The 23,962-nt window shown below is 46.0% G+C and overlaps 1 protein-coding gene across 1 annotated transcript in view; it reads right to left on the bottom strand.

Annotated features, from left to right (window-relative positions):
- Positions 1-23,162, bottom strand: part of LOC109929169 (disintegrin and metalloproteinase domain-containing protein 23) — a 157,917-nt gene extending 134,755 nt beyond the window's left edge. The window contains 3 exon segments of the mRNA XM_048598692.1: positions 5,176-5,252; positions 22,284-22,474; positions 23,090-23,162. Coding sequence (XP_048454649.1) covers positions 5,176-5,252; positions 22,284-22,474; positions 23,090-23,162 — 341 coding nt within the window.
- Positions 23,163-23,962: the final 800 nt, after the last annotated feature.

The raw sequence follows: 23,962 nt of genomic DNA, 5'->3' as shown, positions 1-23,962 counted from the left end.
GAAATGTCAGTGTAGATTTTCTGCTTGCATTTCTTGAGTAGGACCCAAATCCATGACTGACTGCAATTCAAAAGTCCGTCATTAACTACAAAGCAGGTTGGGGCATTGTGGGTATTACAGCTGACTGATTACACGGTGCGCTGCAACCATTTGGTTTTAACATTAGGAAATGCACTCTAATTGGAGATTTACATGAACCACTGCTGTACTGCAGCTCCAGTGGTGGGACATTGCCTCTTCCAAGGCATCTCAGACATGGGGTAGAATCTTCCCAGGCCCTGAACAACTGGGTAACAGCGGGAACATTGGGAAAATCACTTGAGATGGCCAGCAAGGAGGTTCTCAACTTCAAGACCAGAAAGTCTCATTTTTCCAACCAAGTGTTGATCAGTGAGATGAGATTCTCACCAGGGAGCAGTGAGAGGTCAATTTGCAGCATTAGTATGTGTTAACGTCTCCTTGTCATCTCATATCAGCTCATCTGCATGGCATTTTCCCAGTCTCCCACCCTCTGGCTCGAAACCGGACGGGACAACTCCTGACAGGAGAGCCAGAGCGGGTACCTGGTGACTCCAACTCACTGCTGGCTCCTCCAGGCTTCCATCTTGGACACCACTCACTGACATCTCAGAGTGCGGTCTGCGGGCAGCGATCCGCGCACACCCTCCGTCCATGGACCTTAGCATTGGGCAGGTACCAGCCTCACCACCTCACATCTCCCATCCACGTATAGTACAGTAGTGTACTTCCAAACTCCACTTTGGAGTGCACTGGCACTCTCCCTGGCATGTTGCTGCCAGGAAACTGCCCGCAGGGACAGGCACCCAACTCACGGATTTGACCAAGGAGCGTCTTACAGCTCACCCGCTTTCTTAACATTTACTCACTTTATGCTTCCTTCAATCCTCACAGCATCCCTGCCTTGCCTGGCCTTATGGTTCTTTGACCCCCTCAGCCTGTCATTAAAGGCTGACAGTACTTTGGTTTTGCCTTGCTGCTTAGCGTAGACACGGAACCAGGAAGCTTGTGGTCAGCCATGATCTGTTAAGGGGGCAGACATGTCGCTGTTATGTCAATATTAGCTGTACAGCACAGACCAGCAGTGCACACAACAAACACAATGCATGTGCTTCAACTGAATGGACATGTCTCAATGTCTCAGGGGAGTAGTTCTCAGTCAGGTCACGGGAGGAAATCGAGGTGGGGTGTCTACCATCAGTCAAGGACATTGTGCATTCTCAGTCCAGGGCTCGGGCACAGTCACGGTCAGGGGCTCCATCTTGAACCTGGAACTTTCTGAGAGGAATGTACTCCCGACGAAGCCACACTGAACATCTGAATGTTGACAGCTCTGTAAAGAGAACTTTTGATTTGAGAGACCAACTGGACACTTGTCATTATAAAACGAATTCTAGGGGAGAGGCAGTCAGTTGATGACAGCAATTTTAAGGAGAAACCAGAGCCAAAATTAGGCCATTCAGCCCATCGAGTCTGCTCTGCCATTCAACCATGGCTGGTAAGTTTCTCAACTTACTCCCCATACTTACTCTCCCACTTTCTCCCCATAACCCTTGATCCCCTTGACAATCAAGAACGTATCTATCTATCTCAGTCTTAAATATATTCAATGATCTGGTCTCCACAGCCTTCTGCAACAATGAATTCCATAGATTCACCACCTCTCTGGCCAAAGACGTTTCTCCTTATCTCCGTTCTAAAGGGTCTTCCCTTTACTCCAAGCTGTGCCCTCGGGTCCTAGTCTCTCCTACCAATGGAAACATCTTACCAACGTCCACTCTGTCCAGACCGTTCAGTATTCTGTAAGTTTCAATTAGATCCCCCCAACCATCGCAATGGACCCCAGAGTTTAAAAGCCAGGCGGGAAAACACACCAACGCTTCATCAGAGGCTGCACTGAGGATGTTACCAAGCACGGTAACAAAACGTCTGCGGAACAACAAACCAGCTCGGCGAACCAACCAACCTCAACACCCACAACCCGAGCTGCAAATCTACTCCAAAACCTTCTAAACTCCATCGAGTATAGACCCAGAGTCCTCAAACGTTCCTCATATGTTAAGCCTTTCATTCCTGGGATCATTCTCGTGAACCTCCTCCGGACCTGCTCCAGGGCCAGTACATCCTTCCTGAGATATGGGGCCCAAAATTGATCGCAATACTCTAAATGTGGCCCGACCAGAACTTTAAAAAGCCTCAGAAGTACATCCCTGCTTGTATATTCAAGTCCTCTCAAAATAAATGCCAACATTGTATTTGCCTTCCTAACTACTGACTCAACCTGCAAGTTTACCTCGAGAGAATCCTGGACGAGAACTCCCAAGTCCCTTTGCACTTCAGACTTCTGAATTTTCTCCCCATTTAGAAAATAGTCCATACCTCTATTCTTCCTACCAAACTGCATGACCTCACACTTTTCCACATTGTATTCCATCTGCCATTTCTTTGCCCACTCTCCTAACCTGTCTAAATCCTTCTGCAGCTTCCCTGCCTTGTCAATACTACCTGTTCCTCTACCTATCTTTGTATCGTCTGCAAACTTAGCAAGAATGCCTTCAGTTCCTTCATCTAGATCATTAATGTATAACATGAAAAGTTGTGGTCCATCTCACCCCCACCCCCCCTCAACCGACTCTGGAATATTTGGGATATTACTTGTGTCTTCGAACATAAAAGCTGACACAAAGTACTTACTCAGTTCCTCAGCCATTTCCTTGTTTCCCACTACTACTTCTCCAGCATCATTTTCCAGCGACCTAATGTCCACCTTTGCCTCTCTTTTTCCCTTTACATATCTAAAGGAACTCTTGCAATCTTCTTTTATATTACTGGCTAGCTTACCCTCATGTTTAATCTTCTCCCTCCTTATTTCCTTTTTCATTGTCCTCTGTTGGTCTTTGTACGCTTCCCAATCCTCTGGCTTCTTGCTGACCTTCGCCACGTTATATGCCTTCTCTTTTATGCTATCCCTGACTTCCCTTTCCAACATGGTTGCCTCATCTTCCCTTTAGTATGCTTCTTTTTCCTCAGGATGGATTTTTTCTGTGTCTCCCAAATTACTCCCAGAAACTCTTGCCATTGACATTCCACTGTCTTTCCTGCTAGGCTCTTCTCCCAGTCAATTCTGATCAGCTCCTGCCTCATGCCTCTGTGGTTGCCTTTATTCAATTGCACTACCGTTACATCTGATTCCATCTTCTCCCTCTCAAATTGCAGAGTAAATTCTATCATATTATGGTCATTGCCTCCTCTGGGTTTCTTCATCTTAAGTTCCCTTATCAAGTCTGCCTCATTGCATAGCACTAAATCCAGTATTGCCTGTTCCCGAATGGGCTCCATGACAAGCTGCTCCAAAATGCTATCTACTAGACATTGCATAAATTCCTTTTATTGCGATCCATTACCAACCTGATTTTCCCAGTCCACCTGCATATTGAAATCCTCCATGATCACGTTAACCCTGCCTTTCTTGCATACCTTTTCTATCTCCTGGTGTATCTTGTGCCCCAAATCCTGACAATTGTTCGGAGGCCTGTACATTACTCCCATTATGCTTTTTTTACCTTTGCAGTTCCTCAACTCTACATCATCTGACCCTACTTCATTTCTTGCTATTGATTTAATTTCATTTCTTACTAAAAGGCAACCCCACCCCTTATGCCCACCTGCCATTGATGGAATGTATATCCTTGGATATTTAGCTCCCAGTCCTGATCCCCTTGCAGTTGCGTCTCCGTGATGCCCACCACATCATACCTGCCAATTTTGATCTGCACAACAAGCTTGTTTATGTTATTTTGTATGCTGCATACATTCAGATACAACACCTTCAGTCCCTGTATTAACCGTCTGTCTTCTCAAAGTCATTTGTTTATCCAGTGTGCTTGAAGTTTGATTCTTAACCCTTTCCAAACACTCGGTTCTATTTTGTGTGCTGGAGACTTTAATAACCTCTTCCAAGTCCTCCTTTCTTTTCATTTTTTTCACACTTTTCCATGTAATTGAATCCACCTCCACAGATGTTAACCTGCTACGTTGTTTCCCACTGGCCATTATAGTCCTTAGACTTTTACCTTTCCTTTCCACCCCCAGACCCCCACACCCACCCTCCCCCCAACCACTTTCAAGTTTAATGATCAACTACAGTAATTGGCCAATAGTACAACAGGTGATTCTTACCCAAATCCATTGGCATGTGATCAATTGAATGTTGGATGTGTCTGATCCCTATTCATATGCCCCCTGTAAAGGAAATTTTTATCTCTCCACAACTCCATGTGATTCCCAAGTGATCACAACAGGCACCTGCTCTCAGCACTGGTACTCTAACTATTGTTTCTGTATTTTTTTTTCCAGTCTTCTCATTGGCTTTTCACAGACATAAATGAGGCGAATCCGTAATAGGTCAGCACAGAAAAACAATTGGACAGTCCGTTATGCTCGGTTTCTGTAACCTTGTGCCCGATTGAGCTGTTACCTGGCTTCCACTGAGCCATTCTGGGCACCAATGGCATACAGGGGCTTCGCTCTACATTGCGTTGGCATTGGACATTGGTTTGAAAGCAGAGAAGTGCTTTTGATAGTACACACTGCTGCTACTGAGCGTTGGCGGTGGAGGGAGTGAATACTTGTGGTTCTGGAGCCAATCGGGCAGGCTGTTTTGTCTTGGATGATGTCAAGCTTCTTGAGTGTTGCTGGAGCTGCACTCATCCAGGCAAGTGGGGAGTATTCCATCACACTCCTGACTTGCGCCTAGCAGATGGTGGACTTTGGGGAGACAGGAGGGGAGCTACTCGTTGCAGGATTCCTAACTTTTGAGCTGCCCTTGTCGCCACAGTATTTATATGGCTAGGACTCTCCTTCTCAAACTGTCCCCTCACCAGTCATCTCTCTTTCTCGTAAGACCTTTATTTATACGGCTAGTCCGGTTCAGTTTCTGGTCAATGGTAACCCACACAAACATTACTGCCCATTACTCAATGGTATCCAAAACCCCCTTCACGAGGTACAAGAATTACAGTTCTGTCATGAAGAGCTTTCTAGTAACAATTCCACACAAACCCATAGCCAGTAAATGTCATCCATAAGTGAAGGGAAAGAGCCTCTACCTACAAGCACTGCATCCCAGACTATTTCCATGTGTAAAGTGATACTTACTGGTTCAGTGTAACATCTAGGATAAAGGTGGAGCCAAAGGCATCGATCTGGAAGCTTGCATGGGTAAGGTGGACGGCCTGCAGGAGTGAGCAAGAGAGAATAAAATTAATCATGTTGAAGCTTGATAAGTCATATGCCAAGCCCTGTGCAGTTCTGGGAGGTGCAATTTAGAAAGGATGTCTGCACTTGGAGAGAGTGCACAGCAGAATGGTAACGTCGAAGAGGGGACCTTATTACATGGAGAGACTGGAGAAATTGGGGTTGCTCTCTCTCTCAAGCAAAGGAGGCTAAGGGGAGATTTAATCGAGCTGTTCAACATTCTGAAGGTGGTAGATCGTGTCAATAAGGAGAAAATGTTTCCACCGGTCAAAGGCCAGCGTACATTAACTTTAAGGTGATGAGTTAATAAAAAAAAAAGTTCAATGAGGAATCATCACTGGATTACAATGACATGGAGTACGCTGCCTGAAAATCTGGCGAGGGCAGATTCAAAAGGGTTTTAGAGAAAGAGATTAAAAGGGAAGAGTTGCAGGGCATGGAGAATAATGAGACTGTGACTAAGTCTAAAGTTCTTTTAAAGAACTGTCTTTTCTGTCATTCAATGAGTTCATGGCTGATCTGACAATCCCCAACTCCACTTTGCAGATCATAGACACCTACAGTATGGAAACAGGCCCTTCAGCCCAACAAGGCCACACCAAATCTCAGAGCATCCCACCCAGATGCATCCCCCTAATCTGAACACTATGGGCAATTTAGCATGGCCAACCCACCTAATCTGCACATCTTCCGACTGTGGCAGGAAACCAGAGCACCCGGAGAAAGCCCTCGCAGACACAGGGAGAATGTGCAAACTCCACACAGACACAGTCACCCAAGGGTGGGATCGAACCCAGGTCTGTGAGGCAGCAATGCTAACCACTGAGCCACCATGACACCCTATATCTTTTATTGCTTCCCTTTACTGATTTAAAGTCTGTCTCTGTAGTCTCAAATATACTGAACAACCCAGCCTCAGCAGCCCTGTGGTAAAGAACTATAAAGATTCACCACCGTCTGAGAGAAAGAATTCCTCCTCATCTCTGTCTTCCCTCACCTAATGCTGACTAAACACTTTCCCCAAGTGGCTCCTTTAACGGATGCACTCCAAACCAACTTAAAGGAAAAAGAGACATCATAAGAAATTATTGCAAACAACTTTCTGTCGCCTTGACAGAACAGCTATGTGAAGGTGTAAAGCTCCTGATGAAATTTACCCTGACAATGTACTCTCACTGGAGAAATGAAGCACTTCCGAATTTATATCAAAGAAAATTATTCAGATAAAGGAACATCACCACCTACAAGTTCAACCCCTACCTGCTCAAACCAGACCTCATCTTGATTTGAAATTAATTCACCATTTCTTCAGAGTCACTGGGTCAAGATCCTAGAACTCCCTTCCAAACAATGCTGTGGGTGTCCCAATACCAACAAGACTGCAGCTGTTCAAGAAGACAGCTCACCACCACCTTCTCAATGGCAACTAGGGATGGGCAATCAGTCATTGAGTCGTATAGCATGGAAACAGGCCCTTCAGTCCACCAATCCACGCCGACCATAATCCCAAATTAAACTAGTCCCACCTGCCTGCTCCTAGCCCATATCCCTCCAACCCTTTCCTATCCCTGTACTTATCAAAGTGTCTTTTAAACATTATAACTGTGTCCACATTCACCACTTTCTCTGGAAGTTCATTCCATACGTGAACCACTCTCTGCAAAACAGCTGGCCTTTATTATTTTCTTAAAACTCTCTCCTCTCACCTTAAAAATATGCCCCCTAGTCTTGAAATTCCCCACCCTGGGGAAAAGATGCCTACCATTAACCCCATCTATATCCCTCATGAATTTATGAGGCTCTATAAGGTCACTTCTCAACCTCCTATGCTCCAGTGAAGTAGGTCCCAGCCTATCCAGCCTTTCTTTATAACTCATGCCTTCCATATCTGGCAACATCCTGGTAAAGTTCTTGTGAACCCTCTCTAGCTTAATAATATCCTTCCTGTAACAAGGTGACCAGAATTGGACACAGTATTCCAGAAGAGGCCACATCAACGTCTTGCACGACCTCAACATAAACGTACCAACTCCTACACTCAAAGGTCTGAGCAATGAAGGCAAGTGTGCTAAATGCCTCCTTAACCACCCTGTCTACATGTGACGCAAACTTCAAAGAATGACATACCTGAACCTCTAGGTCCCTCTGCTTGACAACACCACCCAGGGCCCTACCATTAATTGCATTGGCCCAGTCTGTGACGCTCATGTTCTATGATCGACTTGTTTTTTAAAAAAAAAGTGCTCCCAGGATCTGCATCAAGTCATCATCTCAGTGAAGATGCGGTTTGCTCCCTCTGATGTGGAAGCAATACTGCAGCTCTTTTCGTGTCTCATGGTAACAATTAGCTGGGGCGAGAGGTCATTTTCGTGGCTGAATAACATGAAGAATGAGCTGCAAACAACAATGCTGCAAGGAAAGCTGTCTGCAGTAAGTGTTACTTTTGTGCGGAAAGTGATAAACCTTGTAGCTTATCATTTGAGGGCATCCTCAGTGACTTTGTTGTCCAAAAATCAAGTTTTTTTTTGTTAATTTTGTGCTGCTGTCTTGTTGTTTCTGTTTACTAAATGCTGATCTGTGCAATTACTTACATTGCTGTAGATTTAAAAAGATTTGTATACATTAATTAAGAAATCATATAAGTATTTACATTTGAAAATATTTCACAATGCAAACAAGTTTATGGCATAATCTAATTTTAGTCATATGTTTAGTTTTTGTTGTACCCTCACATATATATAAATGCTAAAAAGCGTTGATATTTTTATATAATCAGGGATATTTTATATGCCTAGGGAGGTGATGGCCTAGTGGTATCGTAGCTAGACTATTAATCCGGAGACCCAGACAACATCCTGGGATCCCGGGTTCATAATCCTGCCACGGCAGATGGTGGAATTTGAATTCAATAAAAACATCTGGAATTAAGAATCTAATCATGATCACAAATCCATTGTCAATTGTCGAGAGAAAACCCATCTGGTTCACTAATGTCCTTTAGGGAAGGAAACTACCATCCTTACCTGGTCTGGCCTACATGTGGCTCCAGACTCACAGCAATGTGGTTGACTCTCAGTTGCCCTCTGGGCAATTACGGATGGGCAATAAATGCTGCCTGCTCAGCGATGCCCTCACCCTGTTAATGAATAAAGGATTTTTGTCGTCCTTTCTGCTGGATTAATACATCTTTATCAGTTATGCTATGGGTCTGTGAAGGGCTACAGATAAGATGAACGGCAGGTGTTTTTTCCCTAGAGTGGGGGATTACAGGACTAGGGGACATATTTTTAAGGTGACAGGAGAAAGATTTAAAAAAGGCACGAGGAGCAATTTTTTTTTTTAAATACAGAGTGGTTCGTGTGTGAAATATACTTCCAGAGGAAGTTGAGGAGGGGGTACATCTACAACGTTTAAAAGACATTTGGATAAGTACATGAATAAGAAAGGTTTGGAGGGATATGGGCCAAGCGGAGGCATGTGCAACTAGTTTAGTTTGGGACTATGGTCAGCATGGACTGGATGGACCAAAGGGTCTGTTTCCATGTTGTATGACTCTATGACTACGCCAATCCAACTCCATCAGATTTCTCCTCAACCAGTTATATCAAGCATGCCTGCTAATTAAACCTTTATAGCCCTGGTACTGTTGGGGTTGATGCGCGTTGCATCCATCCACCACCACCACCATCAACATCCGCCACCCCCCCACTTCCCAGAGGAAAAAAGCCAACTTGTCCTTCCTGAAGTGCGGTACCCAAAAATCCCTACTGTCTGATGTGGTTACCCTGAGCACAGTCTGAGAGTGTTGGGGATAAAATGGCAGCGTCCTTAAGCAAACCAACATCCACAAGGAACTTTTTTTTAATGCCAATATTCTGTGGTTTTATTCTCCTCTCCTACTGCATGCTCTCTCAGTGCCTCCCATTAAGCCCCACACACAGTGTCTCCCCCAGCCCCCATTGTTCATTGCTCTAATGGTCCCCGAAGGGTATGGAGAGAAAATGGGGAACAGGGTACTGCGCTGGACAATCAGCCATGATCATAAGGGATGGCGGAACAGGGTCAAAGGGCTGAATGGCCTACTCCTGCTCCTATTTTGTCTACTTCTAGGTTTCTGAGTCAATACCTCCCAAAAGCACTGTGGATTAATGGGTCTCTCCCTCAGCAGCCAGATCAGTGAATACCTCCCTAGGCCCCCGCATTCAATGTCCCCATTCCAGATCTCACAGTCCCTATGACCCGGAGACTCTCCAAATCAAAGCTGCATCCGTTTTCTCCTCCTCGGGCCTGAAGAGATTCTTCAGCCAGGCTTCTTTGATTTGCTGTTTGAATTTGCATACCGTGGACTGATTACTCCCTTTCAATTAGCCAGAAATATTGAGAGAAACGCAAAGCCTCTGCACATCGGATCATTGCGGGCGAACGAGGTCAAGTACAAAATCTGGCAGAAACAGTTTTGCTCTGCATAAATCAAAAGGTTTGCAAACCTACAATGACTGTGATGAACACAAATCTGTCCTCACTTTGTTCAAAAGGGTCATGCAATCTTCTCGTTTGTGAAAACCCCAATGGTGGATTTTCAAAATGAATTTTTGAAAGCAAAAAAAAAGTGAAAAAATATTGAGAAGCAGAGGCTGCATTCAGCAACAGTAAAGGGGCAAAAGAATCTGGTGCTGGAATATATAAAGGTTCACATTCTGAACTAAAAAGGTGTGAGCTAACCTCACACGGTTAACAATCACAATCACATATATTGGTTTTAAACCGTCATATCTGACAACATGGAGGTGATTTTCGCTTATGCCCTCATGTCATGCGGTTCTCTCTCATCACCGCCACTCAGCTGCCTCCAATTTGTCACATTGCCTGTCCGATAAAAAATGTCCTTCAAATCAAACATTAAAAAGACTGAAGCCATTTCCCCACAGGCTGCTTCCTTGTCACCAAATGTAGGCCTGTCCGTGGCCACTGTCTCAAACCGAACCAGACTGATTGCAGCATTGGCATTCTGGCTAGGTACGAGTAGCATTCCTGATCCCCATATCCTCTCCATCGCCAAAACCCTTTACTCTGCGATATCAACGTGTCATGGCTCAGAAAGGGAGGCGATGGCCTAGTGGTGTTATTGCTGGACTGTTAATCCAGAAGACCCAAGTAATGTTCTGGGGATTTGGGTTTGAATCCTGCCACAGCAGAGGGTGGAATTTAATTTCCGGCCTTACAACACTCCAAAATCTCTGCATTCCTCCAATGCTACCTTCCTGTGCATTCCCTCACTCCTTTTAATCTACCACGGATGACTTTAAGCTCTAGAAATCCCTGCCAAAAACATCTCTGCCTCGAACTCCGCCGTTCCTTAAAGCTTTAATTCTTTGACCAAGTTTATGGTCATCTGTACCGATGTCTCCTCTTTTGATCCAGTGCTCATTTTTATCATATCGCAGCCTTGAAATACCTTAGAATGTGTGCCATCAGGAGGATAAATGGTCCCTCTGCGTTGTGGCACAAGCATTCATTCCCCCAACACCAGCCTCCTCTGTGACCTCTCCAGGTTCAGAGTTCCAATTGGCAAATGTGGATTTACACCTTCTTGGATTGAGACTGAAACCATGCAAATGCTCCATTAGCCTCACAGTCAGAGACAGAGGCCTTCAGATGGCTTCAAAGTAAGATCACAGGCGTGAAACAGTTAAAATCTGCTGCATTATTTTCAATAAAGGCCAAAGATCCAGTGCGTGGTTCAGTAACTGCAAAGCTAATCATGCATTTCATCATCTTGATATCTCCTGTTATAACGTTACTGTTACTCAGTTCCTTCAGTACACTTTCTGTCGACATCTACGAAACATGTTCATGGATATCCCACAGACATTACAGCTATTATATCAATAATTTTACCAATCCGCTCCTAACAATAGCGGACTCAGCGATTTGGATTTTTTTTGACCTTCGAATGCCAACTGCCTATTTTAAGCACAAGCCAGGTTAAATTCCACTTTTACACTCAACTCAAGATGAACCTCTTCCTACAGGATGCTGGGAATCTAAAAACTGAGCAATTTTTTTTTGCCTGAAGTGCCCGGATTGTGTTGTGGCAGGAGAAAGCGGCAGAAGTGGCGCCCTCGCTCTGTCACGGTCCCGTGTAGGTTTTCTGCTTCAAAATGGCTGCCTGGAGAAAGGGCAGAAACGTACGTCAAATCGGTGCGACAACAGATCGCCTCACCTCTGCTGTGTCACCACCAAGGGCTGTACTTCTCGGCTGTCAGTTTGATTGGTCCTATCAATTCAGTGCTACCAGGGTCGGGAGCCGGGGAGGTGGGGGGGCCATTTAAGTGCGGCCCTTCAGCAGACAGCGAACCATCGCTCTGATTACAGGCTGACTGCCTCTGCAGCAGCTAGAGAGGGTGTGCAAGTCTGCACGCTGGTGGGAGTACGGGCCCTCACTGCAGGCTCCTCACTCCACTACCTCCCTTACGCACCTGCACGTTTACTCAACCATGCAGTTCTGTTCCCATCCTTTCGGCAGCCGACGGATCGAAGGGGCTTGGCTTTCCTGAGAAATCAGATTCCACAGGAACCCGCAACAGGAAAAAAGCTTGACTTAAAAATAAAATTGTACTGGTGCAGCACCTTTCGTTGCCTCAGGGCATTCAACAGCTCATCACAATCACCCAGAAGGATCATCGCTGTTGTCATGTGAAACAGACAGTAGGCACAGCAAGATCCCGCAAACAGAATGAGATAATTTTTTTTTAAAAGAAAAGCGACGTCTGAAATGTTGACTAGCCAGCATTTCTTGCCCATCCCTAGTTGCCCTTCCGAAGGTGGCGGTGAGCTGCCTTCTTGAACCGCTGCACTCCGTGTGCTGTGGGGTTGACCCACAATGCCCGTAGGGAGGGAACTCCAGAATTTTGACCCAGTGAAGGGTGAAGCAATGGCGATATATTTCCAAGTCAGGATGGTGAGTGGCTTGGAGGGGAACTTGGAGGTGGTGGTGTTTCCATATATCTGTTGCCCTTGTCCTTCTGGATGGAAGTGGTCAGGGGTTTGGAAGGTGGCGTCTAAGGATTTTTGGTGAATTCCTGCAGTGCATCCTGTAGATAGTACTGAGCGTCGATGGTGGAGGGACTGGATGCTTGTGGAACAGATGCCAATCAAGTAGGCCAATTTGTCCTGGATAGTGCTGTTGACGTATAAATATTGGATATTATAAATAAATATTATAGCACTCCCTCAGTGCTATGCTACAGCCTTGGTTTTGTACTCAGGAATCTAGTGTGGGCTCTAACACAATAACGACAGAGCTGCCAGTGAGTCACAGCTCACCTCTGCTCTGCACTGTGCCTTCACTCGAGGGATGACCAGGAGAGTTTTTATTACATCGATCAAAACCATCCAGGCTGCGTAAGGCACCTGAAGTCTCTCACTTACTTTGCCATGAGCGTGTTGGCCAATGCGCAGAGAGAGAGAGAGAGAGACACAGATGGATTGCTGCTGCCTGCCAATTTATATCAGTCCTCCAGCCAGATAACTGCACACCACGGACACACTGTATAGTTTTAACACTCGGCTAATACCTTTCAGAGGAAATGCTAAACCGCAGCCCCACGTGGAGGCCTAATGCGTCCCACGGTGTTACTCCGAAGAGTTTTCCTCAACGTCTGCAAAGACTTTATTCTCTCTCATCCTGGCAAATCCCCTGGTGGAGGGGGCAAGGGCTGCCCCCATGAAATCCAAAGGTCACAGGTGGGATTGGATGCAGCTGGCTGATCCATCCACCATCAGATCGAGTGGATCCCAACGAAGCGCTGCTGGCGCCCGTTCCCGGCTGCGTGAGACACTTAATATTCTGGAACATTCCAGAATGCCGACATTGACACCCACTTCTTTTCCCACCTCCTATCTCCCCTCTGTCCTCGCCACCAACAATCATTTGAAATGCTCCGTCCCCAAAGTTGAGACTATCCAATAAGGTGTCTCTGCCACATCCCTCCTTTCCTCCCGCAGACGACACTCAACTCACTCCGAGGTGGCCTTGCGCCAAGCTTGCGTCACTCTCTAGTCTTCCGCTCCTCCTCCTCCCCGTCCTTGACTCCTCTGAGCTGATCATGTCCACACAGCCTACTTGCTGCTTCCTCCTTCGTACGACCACGTAACTCCTGACCAACGCCACCTCCTCTCCTGGTCATCCATGTCAGCAGAGATCGTTAATGGCCCTCTCCCTCACTTCAGCGACTGTCCCTCCTTACCCCGCGCCCGCAGTTAAAAGCGCAATCCTCGACCCCTCCATCCTTGCAACCTGCCATCCCATCACAACCTCCAAAGTCCAGGAAGGCGCTGACACCTGCCAAATCCACTCGGATCTTTCCCAGGAACGAGCAGGATTCCACGCTTGTACCGGAGTGGCTCTTATCAACGTCTGAAAACTGTATCGTATCTGACTGTGACGGGATTAAACTGTCTCCCCTCAAACCATCTGCAGGCCTTGACAGGACTTACCAACCCACACTCCCCTCACCCCATTGCCGCCCAGCAGGGAGGGTCTGTACTCAATCACGGCCAGGGAACCCGCACAGACATAAACACAAGTGCATTCGGAGCGGGGCTAGGCCACTCAGCCCCTTCGGGCCTACTCTCCCATTCACTAAGACCATGGTTGATTCAATTGATCCACATTCCCACCTACACCGTCCGATCTTGCTTATCAAGGATCAGTGTACGTCTACTTACAAAAAAAAATCTCAAAGCCTCTAATTCCATCGCCTATTAAGCAGAAGCCTTCCAATTGCCTTGATCAGTCGTGCCATAGATCACAAGAGCAGGAAGGTTGTGTTGTGGCTGTACAGAACTTTGGTTGGGCCACAGCTGGAGTACTGTGTGCAGTTCTGAACACCGCACTAAAGGAAGGATGTGATTGCACTGGTGAGAGTGCAGAGGCTGTTGCCTAGGATGGAGCAATTCAGCTATGAAGAGAGGCTGGATAAGCTCGGGTTGTTGTCTTCGGAGCAGAGAAGGATGAAGGGTGACTTGTTTGAGGTGTATTAGATTATGAGGAGCATGCACAGGGTGAATAGAAAGCAGCTGTTCCCCTTGGTTGGAGGCATAAATTTAAGGTGAAAGGCAGGAGGTTTTAAGAGGATTTGAGGAAAAATGTTTTCACCCAGAGGGTGGTGGAGGTCGGGAATGCACTGCCTGGTGGGTAGTTGAGGTGGGAAACCTCACAACCTTTTCAAAAAGAAAGTACCTGGATAAGTACTTAATGTCATAACATTCGAGGATATGGTCCTAGTGCTGGAAAGTGGGATTGGCGTAGGTTTAGCATTGCTTTGGCGGTACAGGCTTGATGGGCTGAAGGGCCTCTTCTGTACTGTACGATTCTATAAAGACTCACGACCCTCTGTGAGGGAAAAGTTTCTCGCCCGATGCAAAAACTTCTGTTGCCGCTCTGTTCCCTCTGGTGACCCGCACCTACCGCCGTCCTCCGAAAAAAAACAAAAATTCTCTACTTTCAGCTCCGTAACGTCACCTGGCCCTGTCACTGCATTAGCTCCTCTGCTGCTGAGGTCCTCCTGGGACCTCTGTTACCTCTAGCCCTGAATATTCCAACACAGTCCTGACCGGTCTCCTTCATCCTGTCCTCTGTAAATTCGAGGTCATCCCGAAACCCTGCAGCCTCCTCACATTCACCCATCACCACTGTATTCACAGACCTACACTGGCTTCTGGTTTTGCAAAGCATAAATTTATCAATGCTCACCCTTGTTTCTAAAAAATCTCTGTCACCTCACCCAGCTCTATTTCTAAAAAGTCTCCTCCAGCCCCAGAATCATTTGAAAAATCTGAGCTCACTTAATTCCAGCCTCTGGTGCATCCTCAATATGAATGGCGCTGCTGCTGGTCATTGTGAACCAGCCCTAACGATAGAACATCCTCCCTAAACCCTGAATTTGCTCCTTAGATCTACTTCTCCGGCTAGGCTTTCGGCTTTCTGCCTTAAGGAGACAGATACATGGCTCAGGGTCATTGATCACCTTTTGCAATGCTTCTGAGCAGCCCCTTGAAATGGTTTCTTACTTTAAAAAGGTGCTATATAAATACAAGCTGTTGTTACACTGCACCCCGGCCAATAGTTACCCCTTGATCAGCATCACAGAAACAGGTCACCTGGTAATTTATCGCTTTGCTGCTGGGTGGGATCTTCTTGTGTAGAAACTGCACATTGCATTTCCAACATCATGGCAGCGACTGGACTGTGGAACTACTTCATTGGCCATAATGTACTTTGCACTTTCCTGACATCCTCAAACGGCAATATATTAAAGCAAGTGCAGATGCACGGCACAAAAAGTATAACGTGGATAAATGTGAGGTTATCCACTTTGGTGACAAAAAACAAGAAGACAGATTATTATCTGAATGGCAATAGGAACCTAACAGGAGCAGAGAGGGGAAAACGCAGGAGGGATGTTCCCAATGACCAGGGAGATCAGAACCTAGGATCAGAGTCTAAGAATTTGGGGTAGGCCATTTAGGACTCAGACAAGGAGAAATTTCTTCACCCAGAGAGTAATGAGCCTGTGGAATGCTCTGCCACAGAATGTGATTGAGGCCAAAACATCGAATAGTTTCAAGGCATTAGTTATAGTTTGTAGAAGAAAAGGGATCAAAGGGTATGGGGGGAGGGGGAAGAAGGAACAAGGTACTGAGTTGGGTGATCACAAATGGCAAAGCAGGCTCGAAGGGCTGAATGGCCTACTCCAACTCATATTTTCCATTTTTCTACGTTTCTGGGTCTTTAAGTACAATCTAGCATTCTACAAGCGGATATCAACTCTCAGTTGTAAATCTATACACTATTCCTGCCACAAATATTCATCCCAAGCGCAAGGAACGTTCCTCCTCGTCCTCGGCTTTCACTCCCACTTGTAAATCGCTAGGTCGCACTGCAGTAAACATGCACAATAGCTGCCTAGAGACTGTTCCCAAGCACAGAGTCATCAGTGAGTCAGCTCAGACAGTAGTCGTGAGAAATCTGTTCAGCTCTAGCAACCAAGTCTGACCCTAGCCTCACCCGAAAGTCACTTTTTCCAACAGCACAAAGCAACGAGAGGACTACTACCTACCTCCCTAACCCAAGATAGGGAAGTGGGAGTTGGGGAGAACTGCAGCAAACCTCTCAGCCCTTCCCTTGATCACATTAGTTTGTTCAACATGGATGTAGCTCATCTGCTGGCTCACTGTCAGCCAATGGTACAGTGAGGCGATGTTAGCTCCAGTAATTGTACCGAACCTCTTCACTCACTGGCGTCTCAACACTCCTTTCTGGGCATCGCACGTTAGGAGGTACATCAGAGACTTGAAGTGGGAGCAGAGGAGATTTACCAGAATGGTTACAGAAATGAGTAAAAAGGAGGTTGAAGGGAGACGCAATGGAGCTAAGCAAGAGGTGGTGCAGCGGTTAGCGCCGCTGGCTTACGGCACCAGGGACCCGGGTTCAATTCCATCTGCGGGGGCACTATGTGGAGTTTGCACATTCTCCCCCTGTCTGTGTGAGTTTGCTCTGGTTTCCTCCCACAGTCCAAATCTCTGCAGGTTAGGTAGGCTGGCTGTGCTAAATTGCCCATAGTGTCTGGGGACGTGCAGGCTAAATGGATTAGGCAAGGAAATAGGGGGTGGAGGAACGCTCTTTGGAGGTGCGGTGTGAACTCGAAGGGCTGAATAGTCTGCTTCCACACTGAAGGGATCCTCTTAAAAAAAAATTAGGCCAGGACTCGATAAGATAGACAAAGCAAAACCGATGGGAACAGAGATTTTAGGACATGGAGAGATGTAAGAAGAGCTTCTTTGAGGCAGCAAGTGGTAAAGACTTGGAACTTGATGTTGCCTACAATGGTGGAAGCAAAGACGGCAAAGGATTTCAGAAACGAAAGTGGGGCCACACAGTTGAGGCAAAGGATCTTTCAGCACAGCTGGGAAACAGTGAGGGGTAGTTGGGAACGGGGCGAGCTGGGTTGATTTACCGCATGGGCTCACAGGGCGGAATGGCTTCACTCTGCAGTCCAATGGCTCGATGAGTAGAACAGCACCAGGGATGAGGGACATCGGCTATTTGGAGGCAGTGGATCACCTAGGGTCATTCTCATCCTGGCTAGGAAATGTAAAGGAAGATTTGGAGGTTTTCAAAATTAGGAGTGGTTTCAATGCACTGCTTTCAACTGTAGGTGCAATGTCGAAAAGTAGATGGCACGGATTTAAGGCATTTGACTGAAGATCAAGAAAGTAAAAGACGGAAATTGTGCATTAAAGTGAGCTGTTGTTCCAGTCAGGAATGCACAATCTCATTGGATAGTGGAAGCAGCTTCGACAGTAACTTTCAAAAGGCAACTGGAATTTTGTTTTAAGCAAAAAGGAGAAATTTACAGGACAAAAAGAAAACAGTAGGGGACATTTTCAAAGAGCTAGCACAGTTACAATGGGCTGACTGGTCTCATACTGGGCTGCAAGATACTAATCTATCAAAAAAACACAACATTAAGTAATTGAAAAGCTGTTGATCCTTTAATCAGGATTTGGGTTTGGTGGATGGAGTGTTCTATATAACTGAACTGAGCCGGAGATGGTTTGATCCTTTGAAATCTCATACGATCGGGAAAAAAAAATGTCATCAAATGGGCTCCTGACATTACAGAATCGTGCACAGTGGAAGGGACTCAGGCATATGGAGGTTAAATTCCAACTTGGAATCTTTGATTTCCTATCATGTCAAAAGGGGCAGGAAAGTGGAGTTCAGGGTTATCAGACCAGCTCATTGAAGGTGGAGCAGGCTCATTGGGCCAAATGGCCTACTTCTGCTCCTACATCTTACGGCTGAAGCCATGTCTTTCTGATCAACCCTGGGAAAGCCATTCCTTCATGGGACAGAAAGCCTGGGACTTCCCAATCAACATTATCAAGGGAAGCTCAAGTGCAGAAAGTCAGACCTACAAGTCAGCCCTTGCATTTCTAAGTGACGGCACAAAATGGGAAGTGCTTTCTACACATTGGGAATACCCGAGATCTGACTGTGTTAGTCAGCAGTGGGAAAACAGGAGAAAATTGGACTTGCTCGAAGCTTTGGGTCTGGATCTATTTGGGAGTAAACAGGAACCAATATAGCCTGTTGGAATTAGATCCCAATAGACAGAAAAAGAAGCAGATTTTAATACTTCATACAATAGGGATGAAAAGGAAGCCGTTTGGTCAGCAATGGGATCGAGCCGATTGTGCATAAGAATACAAATATTGAATGTAAATAGCTGCCAATATTATAAATAACTCACATGAACACTTCTAAATAACATTCACCAGAATTATGAAAATTATGATTTGGCAATGTGGTGTCCTAACACACTAACTGCAACATTGCAGTAAACTATTGATGCTATTGCTACAAATATCACTATAGGCATACTGCACCATGAGCATAGCAGATACTGCCACAATTCTTGCAGCCAGAGGTAAAAGACAATAGGGTTGTAGGATCTAGAGGTGGCTCCTCAGTCACCATTTAAGCAGATCATAGCGGATCTGCATCTCAATTTCACCTACGTGCCTTTGATTCCATAATTTTTAAACAATCGCACCCCAGCAAAAATTTATTCTAAACATGAAAAATTCCAATCAATATTCAGATTCACTTTAGTACAAAACAAAAAACCTCTGACTTGCACTGTCCTTCTCAATAGCCTCGTATGAATAGGATTTGTCCAGCATTGGCAACAGTCAGCAGAAATAGTGAAATAAAACACACACAAGGGACTGAACTAGACTGAATAGGGTGGGACTGTTCCCATTGGTAGGAAGCTTGGTAACCAGCTGGGGTGGCACGGTGGTTAGCACTGCAGCCTCACAGCGCCAGGGACCCAGGGTCAATCCCACTCTCGGGCAACTGTCTGTGTGGAGTTTGCACATTCTCCCAGTGTCTGTGTGGCTTTCCTCCCATAGTCCAAGGATGTGCCTCATAGCGTGCAGGCTATGTGGGTTAGCCAAGGGAAATGCAGGGATAAGGTAGAGGATGGTGGGATGCTCTTCAGAGGGGTGGTGTCGGTTAAATGGCCTGCTTCCAAACTGTCAGGATTCTATGATCAAAAGGACAGAGATTTAAGATAACTGAATAAAGAATCAGAGGACAGATGATATTTTCTTTTTGCTCTGCAATCTATTGCTACCTGATCTGCACTCTCTGAAAGGGTGATGGAAGTTGATTCGTTGGTGAATTCGTAAAGGGAATTGAATATATACTTGAAGCGGTAAATAAGGCTATGAAGGAAGCACAGGAATGCATTTAACTGGATAAATCTCCTGGAGCCAACACAGACACTGTGGGCTGAATGTCCTCCTTTTGTGCTGCAAGACTCCATGACATGCCCAAATCTTGTCAATGGTCCAGCACTGTACAAAGGGAAAGCTACGGTGCTGGAGGTGTCAACTTTCAAACTTGACATGAAAAGGTGGTCCCTTCTGCCTCTGAAGTGGCAACGGCAGATCCCAAAGCTTTACTCAAAGAATTGGGGTTGTTAGCCTAGTGCCGTGACTAATATTTATCCCTCAACCCACATCATTACAAACAGATGATCAAACCATCATCTTCGTATTGCTGTTTGTGCGAGCTTCCTAGAACTGTATTCCCCCATAACAACAGGGCCAACACTCCAGAAGTGTTTCGTTGATGGTAAATTGCTGCATGATGTCCTGCGATCAAGAAAGGCACTTTATAAGTTCAAATCTTTCTTGCAATCACAACCATCCCCTCACCAGAAGGTCATACACAGCCACTTTGCAGGAGGGTCATTGGATGGTAATATACAGCAGAAAATGTAGTTAATTTGCTTCCTCCAGATGCCACTGACACCAAATTCTGCTACAGCATTTTAACAGCGTGGCCTTTCTGACTTACTCCAACTAAGGATGTGGGTCATTCTTGGTCCTTATTACACCCCAGAACCAGGTTAGCTCTCCAAATCCTGTTCAGTCCATTGCTTGCTGGCAATAATCTGGCTCCTACTCTGACAAACTCCATATTTTAAAAATTCCCATCCATGCACTTAAATTCCACTAGCTCACCTCTCTCTACCTCTGCGACCTCCGCAAGCCCGACAACTGTGGTGGAGCTTCTGGATATCTCTAATGGTGGCGTTATGTATCCAGTTTCCCTTCACTTCTCCAGCAGCTGTCAGCTGTCTAAGTCCTGCATACTGGAACTCACTCCCAAACTGCACCACTTTCTCTCTCCCTCTCTTCCTTTATAGAGTCATACAGCACGGAAACAGGCCCTTTGTTCCAACTAGTCTGCGCTGACGTGTTCCCAAACTAAGATAGTCCCATCTCCCTCTTCCTGGCCCATATTTCTCCAAACCTTTCCTATTCACATACTTGTCCAAATGTCTTTTAAACTTTGGACCAGCCTCCGCCACTTCCTCAGGCAGTTCATTCCACACAGTAACCACTGCCTTGCATAAAACAAAAAAATTGCCCCTCATGCCCTTTTTATATCTTTCTCCTCTCACTTTAAAACTATGCCATCTGGTTCTGAACTTCACAAACTCCTGGGGAAAATACCCTTGTCATTCACCTTACCTAGGCCCCTCATGATTTTATAAACCTCAATAAAATCACTCCTCAGCCTCCTACGCTCCAGTGAAATAAAGGGATCACCCATTCTACCAGGTGCCTCCATGACTCAGTGCCGTACACATCTCTGACATTTTGCCACTGTACCTCTTTCTTTGTTCCTTCCTGGGATGTGGACATCACCATTAAGACCAGCATTTGTTGTCCATCTCTAATTGCCCTTGAATCAAGTGGTTTGCTCGAATCTTTGCTGAGGCAAGTTAACAGTCAACCACGTTGCTATGGGCCTGGAGTCACATGCACTCCATATGAGGCATGGGCAGCAGATTACCTTCCCTAGAGGACATGAGTGAACCAGATGGGTTTTACAATAATCAGTTATAGAGTAATGGAGTCATACAGCACAGAAACAGACCCTTCGGTCCAACCAGGCCATGTCGAACATAATCCCAAACAAAACTAGTCCTACCTGCCTACTCCTGGCCCATATCCCTCCAAACCTTTCCTATTCATGTACTTTGTAGTTATTAAGACTGGTTTTCATTGAATTACAGAATCATACAGTAGAGGCCCTTGAGTGTGCACCAACAAAAATCTACACTAGCCCCATTTTCCAGTACCAGGCCCACAGACTTGAATGTTATTTCATTTCAAGTGTTTATCCAAGTACTTTTTAAAGGTTCCCTGAGATTAAATGAGATTTCCTGCCTCGACTACCCTCCCAGGCCGTACATTCCAAACCAACACCACTCTCTGTTTGAAGAGTTCTCCTCAAATCCCCTCTAAACCTCCTATCCTAGAATCATAGAGTTATACGGCACGGCTTTCACCTTAAAAATGAATCCCTTCGTAATTGACTCTGGGGGCAAACTCCTTGAATTTGCTTTCCGATTTCAGAGTTTTTAATTAATTAAATTGATCAAAGAACTGAATTTTAAATTCCACCAGCATTGCCATGGCGAGATCCCGTCGCCCCCTGGATGTCTAGATTAGACTCCAGCGATGTTATCACTACAGCACTTCAGGCCCAACATAAAATGCAAGGCATCAGTATATCTAACCAATAGTTCGGCAAGTCAGTGTTTCAATGTCTAAATTAATTTCTGGGCGGAGCAAACAAAAAAAAAGCATGTGCTGTTTTCACAAAGGAAGCAATGCATTTCTGGTGAAGGGCTAAATAGTCAGAGTATAATGCCAGAAGTTAGAACAGAACAGCAAGACATAAACGCTGCATATGCCAGGGGGTTCTGGAGCCCTTGAGCCCGAGTACAACTGCACTGATCAGTCTCCTGCTCTGGAGGCACTTTTGTTCCAAATGGTTGCTGGGAGCCCTACCGCGCCCAGCGAGGGTCTGGGGAAATCGGGACTCCTCGCTCTCTCTCTCTCTATGCTCTCCTTACCTGATGGTGTTTCTGCTGGTTCCTGGCTTTGGTATCCAGGATGTGGTAAGTGCTCTCGTTGTCGTGGTGAACGTAATAGATCAAGCGTAAAGGCCACGTTATCTCTTGCTGGCTCGGACTGCTGCTCTGGTTCAACGCTGCATCAGCATCGGCTGCTAATGGCTCTCCATCAGCACCGCTCAACTGCAGACCTGCTCGCAACAAGCAGGAGAGATGAAAGAAGAACAGGGGAGGGAGGGGGGGAAAGAGAAAGCAAAAAAAAGGCGTTTTCACTTCGCATGGTCACGCAATTGCAGAGAAAGAAATGCTGAATAAACAAGACCACGGAACGACTTGCTTCTGTTATGCGATAAATCAATTGCAGCGAGAGAGAACGGTGGGTTGGGAATAAAAAAAAAACAAGCCCTCATGTTTACGGTGCAATTTCAGAGCGTGTTGCTAAGGGGACCCATTCCCCTTGTTTTTTATTAAATTGACTGCAATGATTTGTCTCAAATGATCCTATCTGATCCGTCATCCCCCGCCCCATTCCCCTCCAACCCCAAGAAGCCCAAAATGCTGCAAACAGAAAAAGCTGCACTTGATGGGGAATTAATTTAAAACAAGAACACTTCTCCCCACACGTTCTGCGTCTGAGCCCCACTCTTGTCCATCTGCAATGCTATCGCTCCGACCGAGTGCAACACTCAGCCACAGCACTGCACAGAGCTCCCACATTAGTCACTCCGCGCTGCATTCCCTGTCGCTATTCCAACGGCCAAACGCATTTGCACAAGATTTCCCCTTCCATTCCCTTCCTTACATACCCGCTGCACCAAAAGGCTGGAGACTGGAGCACAGGATCAGGGACAAAACACAGCAGCACCCGGGGAGATTCATGATTCATATTTGTCTCTTTTCTGGCTCTGGCTGGTTAATTCCTTCCTCTACCGTCTGCTTCCTTCTTTCCCTACTCGAGGAGGTGTCGGTGCGTGGAATCGGATCCCATCTCTCTCCCTAATTCCCTCCTTTCTTCTCTCTCTGTCTCACTCCCTCTGTCTCAGGCATGCCTGGTTGCGGACATCTTCACTGGTACTGCTAAGGCAGGTGCCGCACCTGCGCACTCCGGATCCCTCCCCACTCCCCACCGGCTCAGTCGGTCAAGCCTGGGCTCCACCAATGCACCACCACATGAGCCGTGCTGTCATTTTTATGCTGAATTGTCACCGAGCGGATCAAGCTAATTCGCTTATTTATTATTGATTGCAGAAAATATTATCAGGCAGTATGCATTATTGAGACTTTAATTATGCTACACTCTTTTGGAGGGGTGCACACTTTCGGCATGCATTGGAAAAGCAAGAACGTGTAATAATTACAGCGCGCTGTTTGGCAATCGAGTGTTTTTGAAGTGCAAAGTGGATTTTTCACTCAGTTCCTAAATATGCTGCAGCACCCCTTGTCAGTCATAAATATCCCCAGGTCTCTACCCCAATTTCAGAATGGTACCCAATTTGTCATAGAATAATACTGGTTTGAACATGCTCTCATCAGATAGGCATAGACAGAATTTCAGCAATTACTACCCATTCCTTGATGAAGGGCTGGTGGGCCTTCTTGAATCGCTGTGTTGGTGAAGAGGTTTTGACAGTGCGTCAAATAGGGAGCTAAGGGATTTGTGACCCATTAACCATGAAGGA

This window comes from Rhincodon typus, chromosome 7 (genome assembly GCF_021869965.1).
Source record: "Rhincodon typus isolate 14 chromosome 7, sRhiTyp1.1, whole genome shotgun sequence".
NCBI classification, from domain to species: Eukaryota; Metazoa; Chordata; class Chondrichthyes; order Orectolobiformes; family Rhincodontidae; genus Rhincodon; species Rhincodon typus.
The sequence above is the reverse complement of the archived record's forward strand: the minus strand, read 5'-3'. Positions and strand labels throughout refer to the sequence as shown.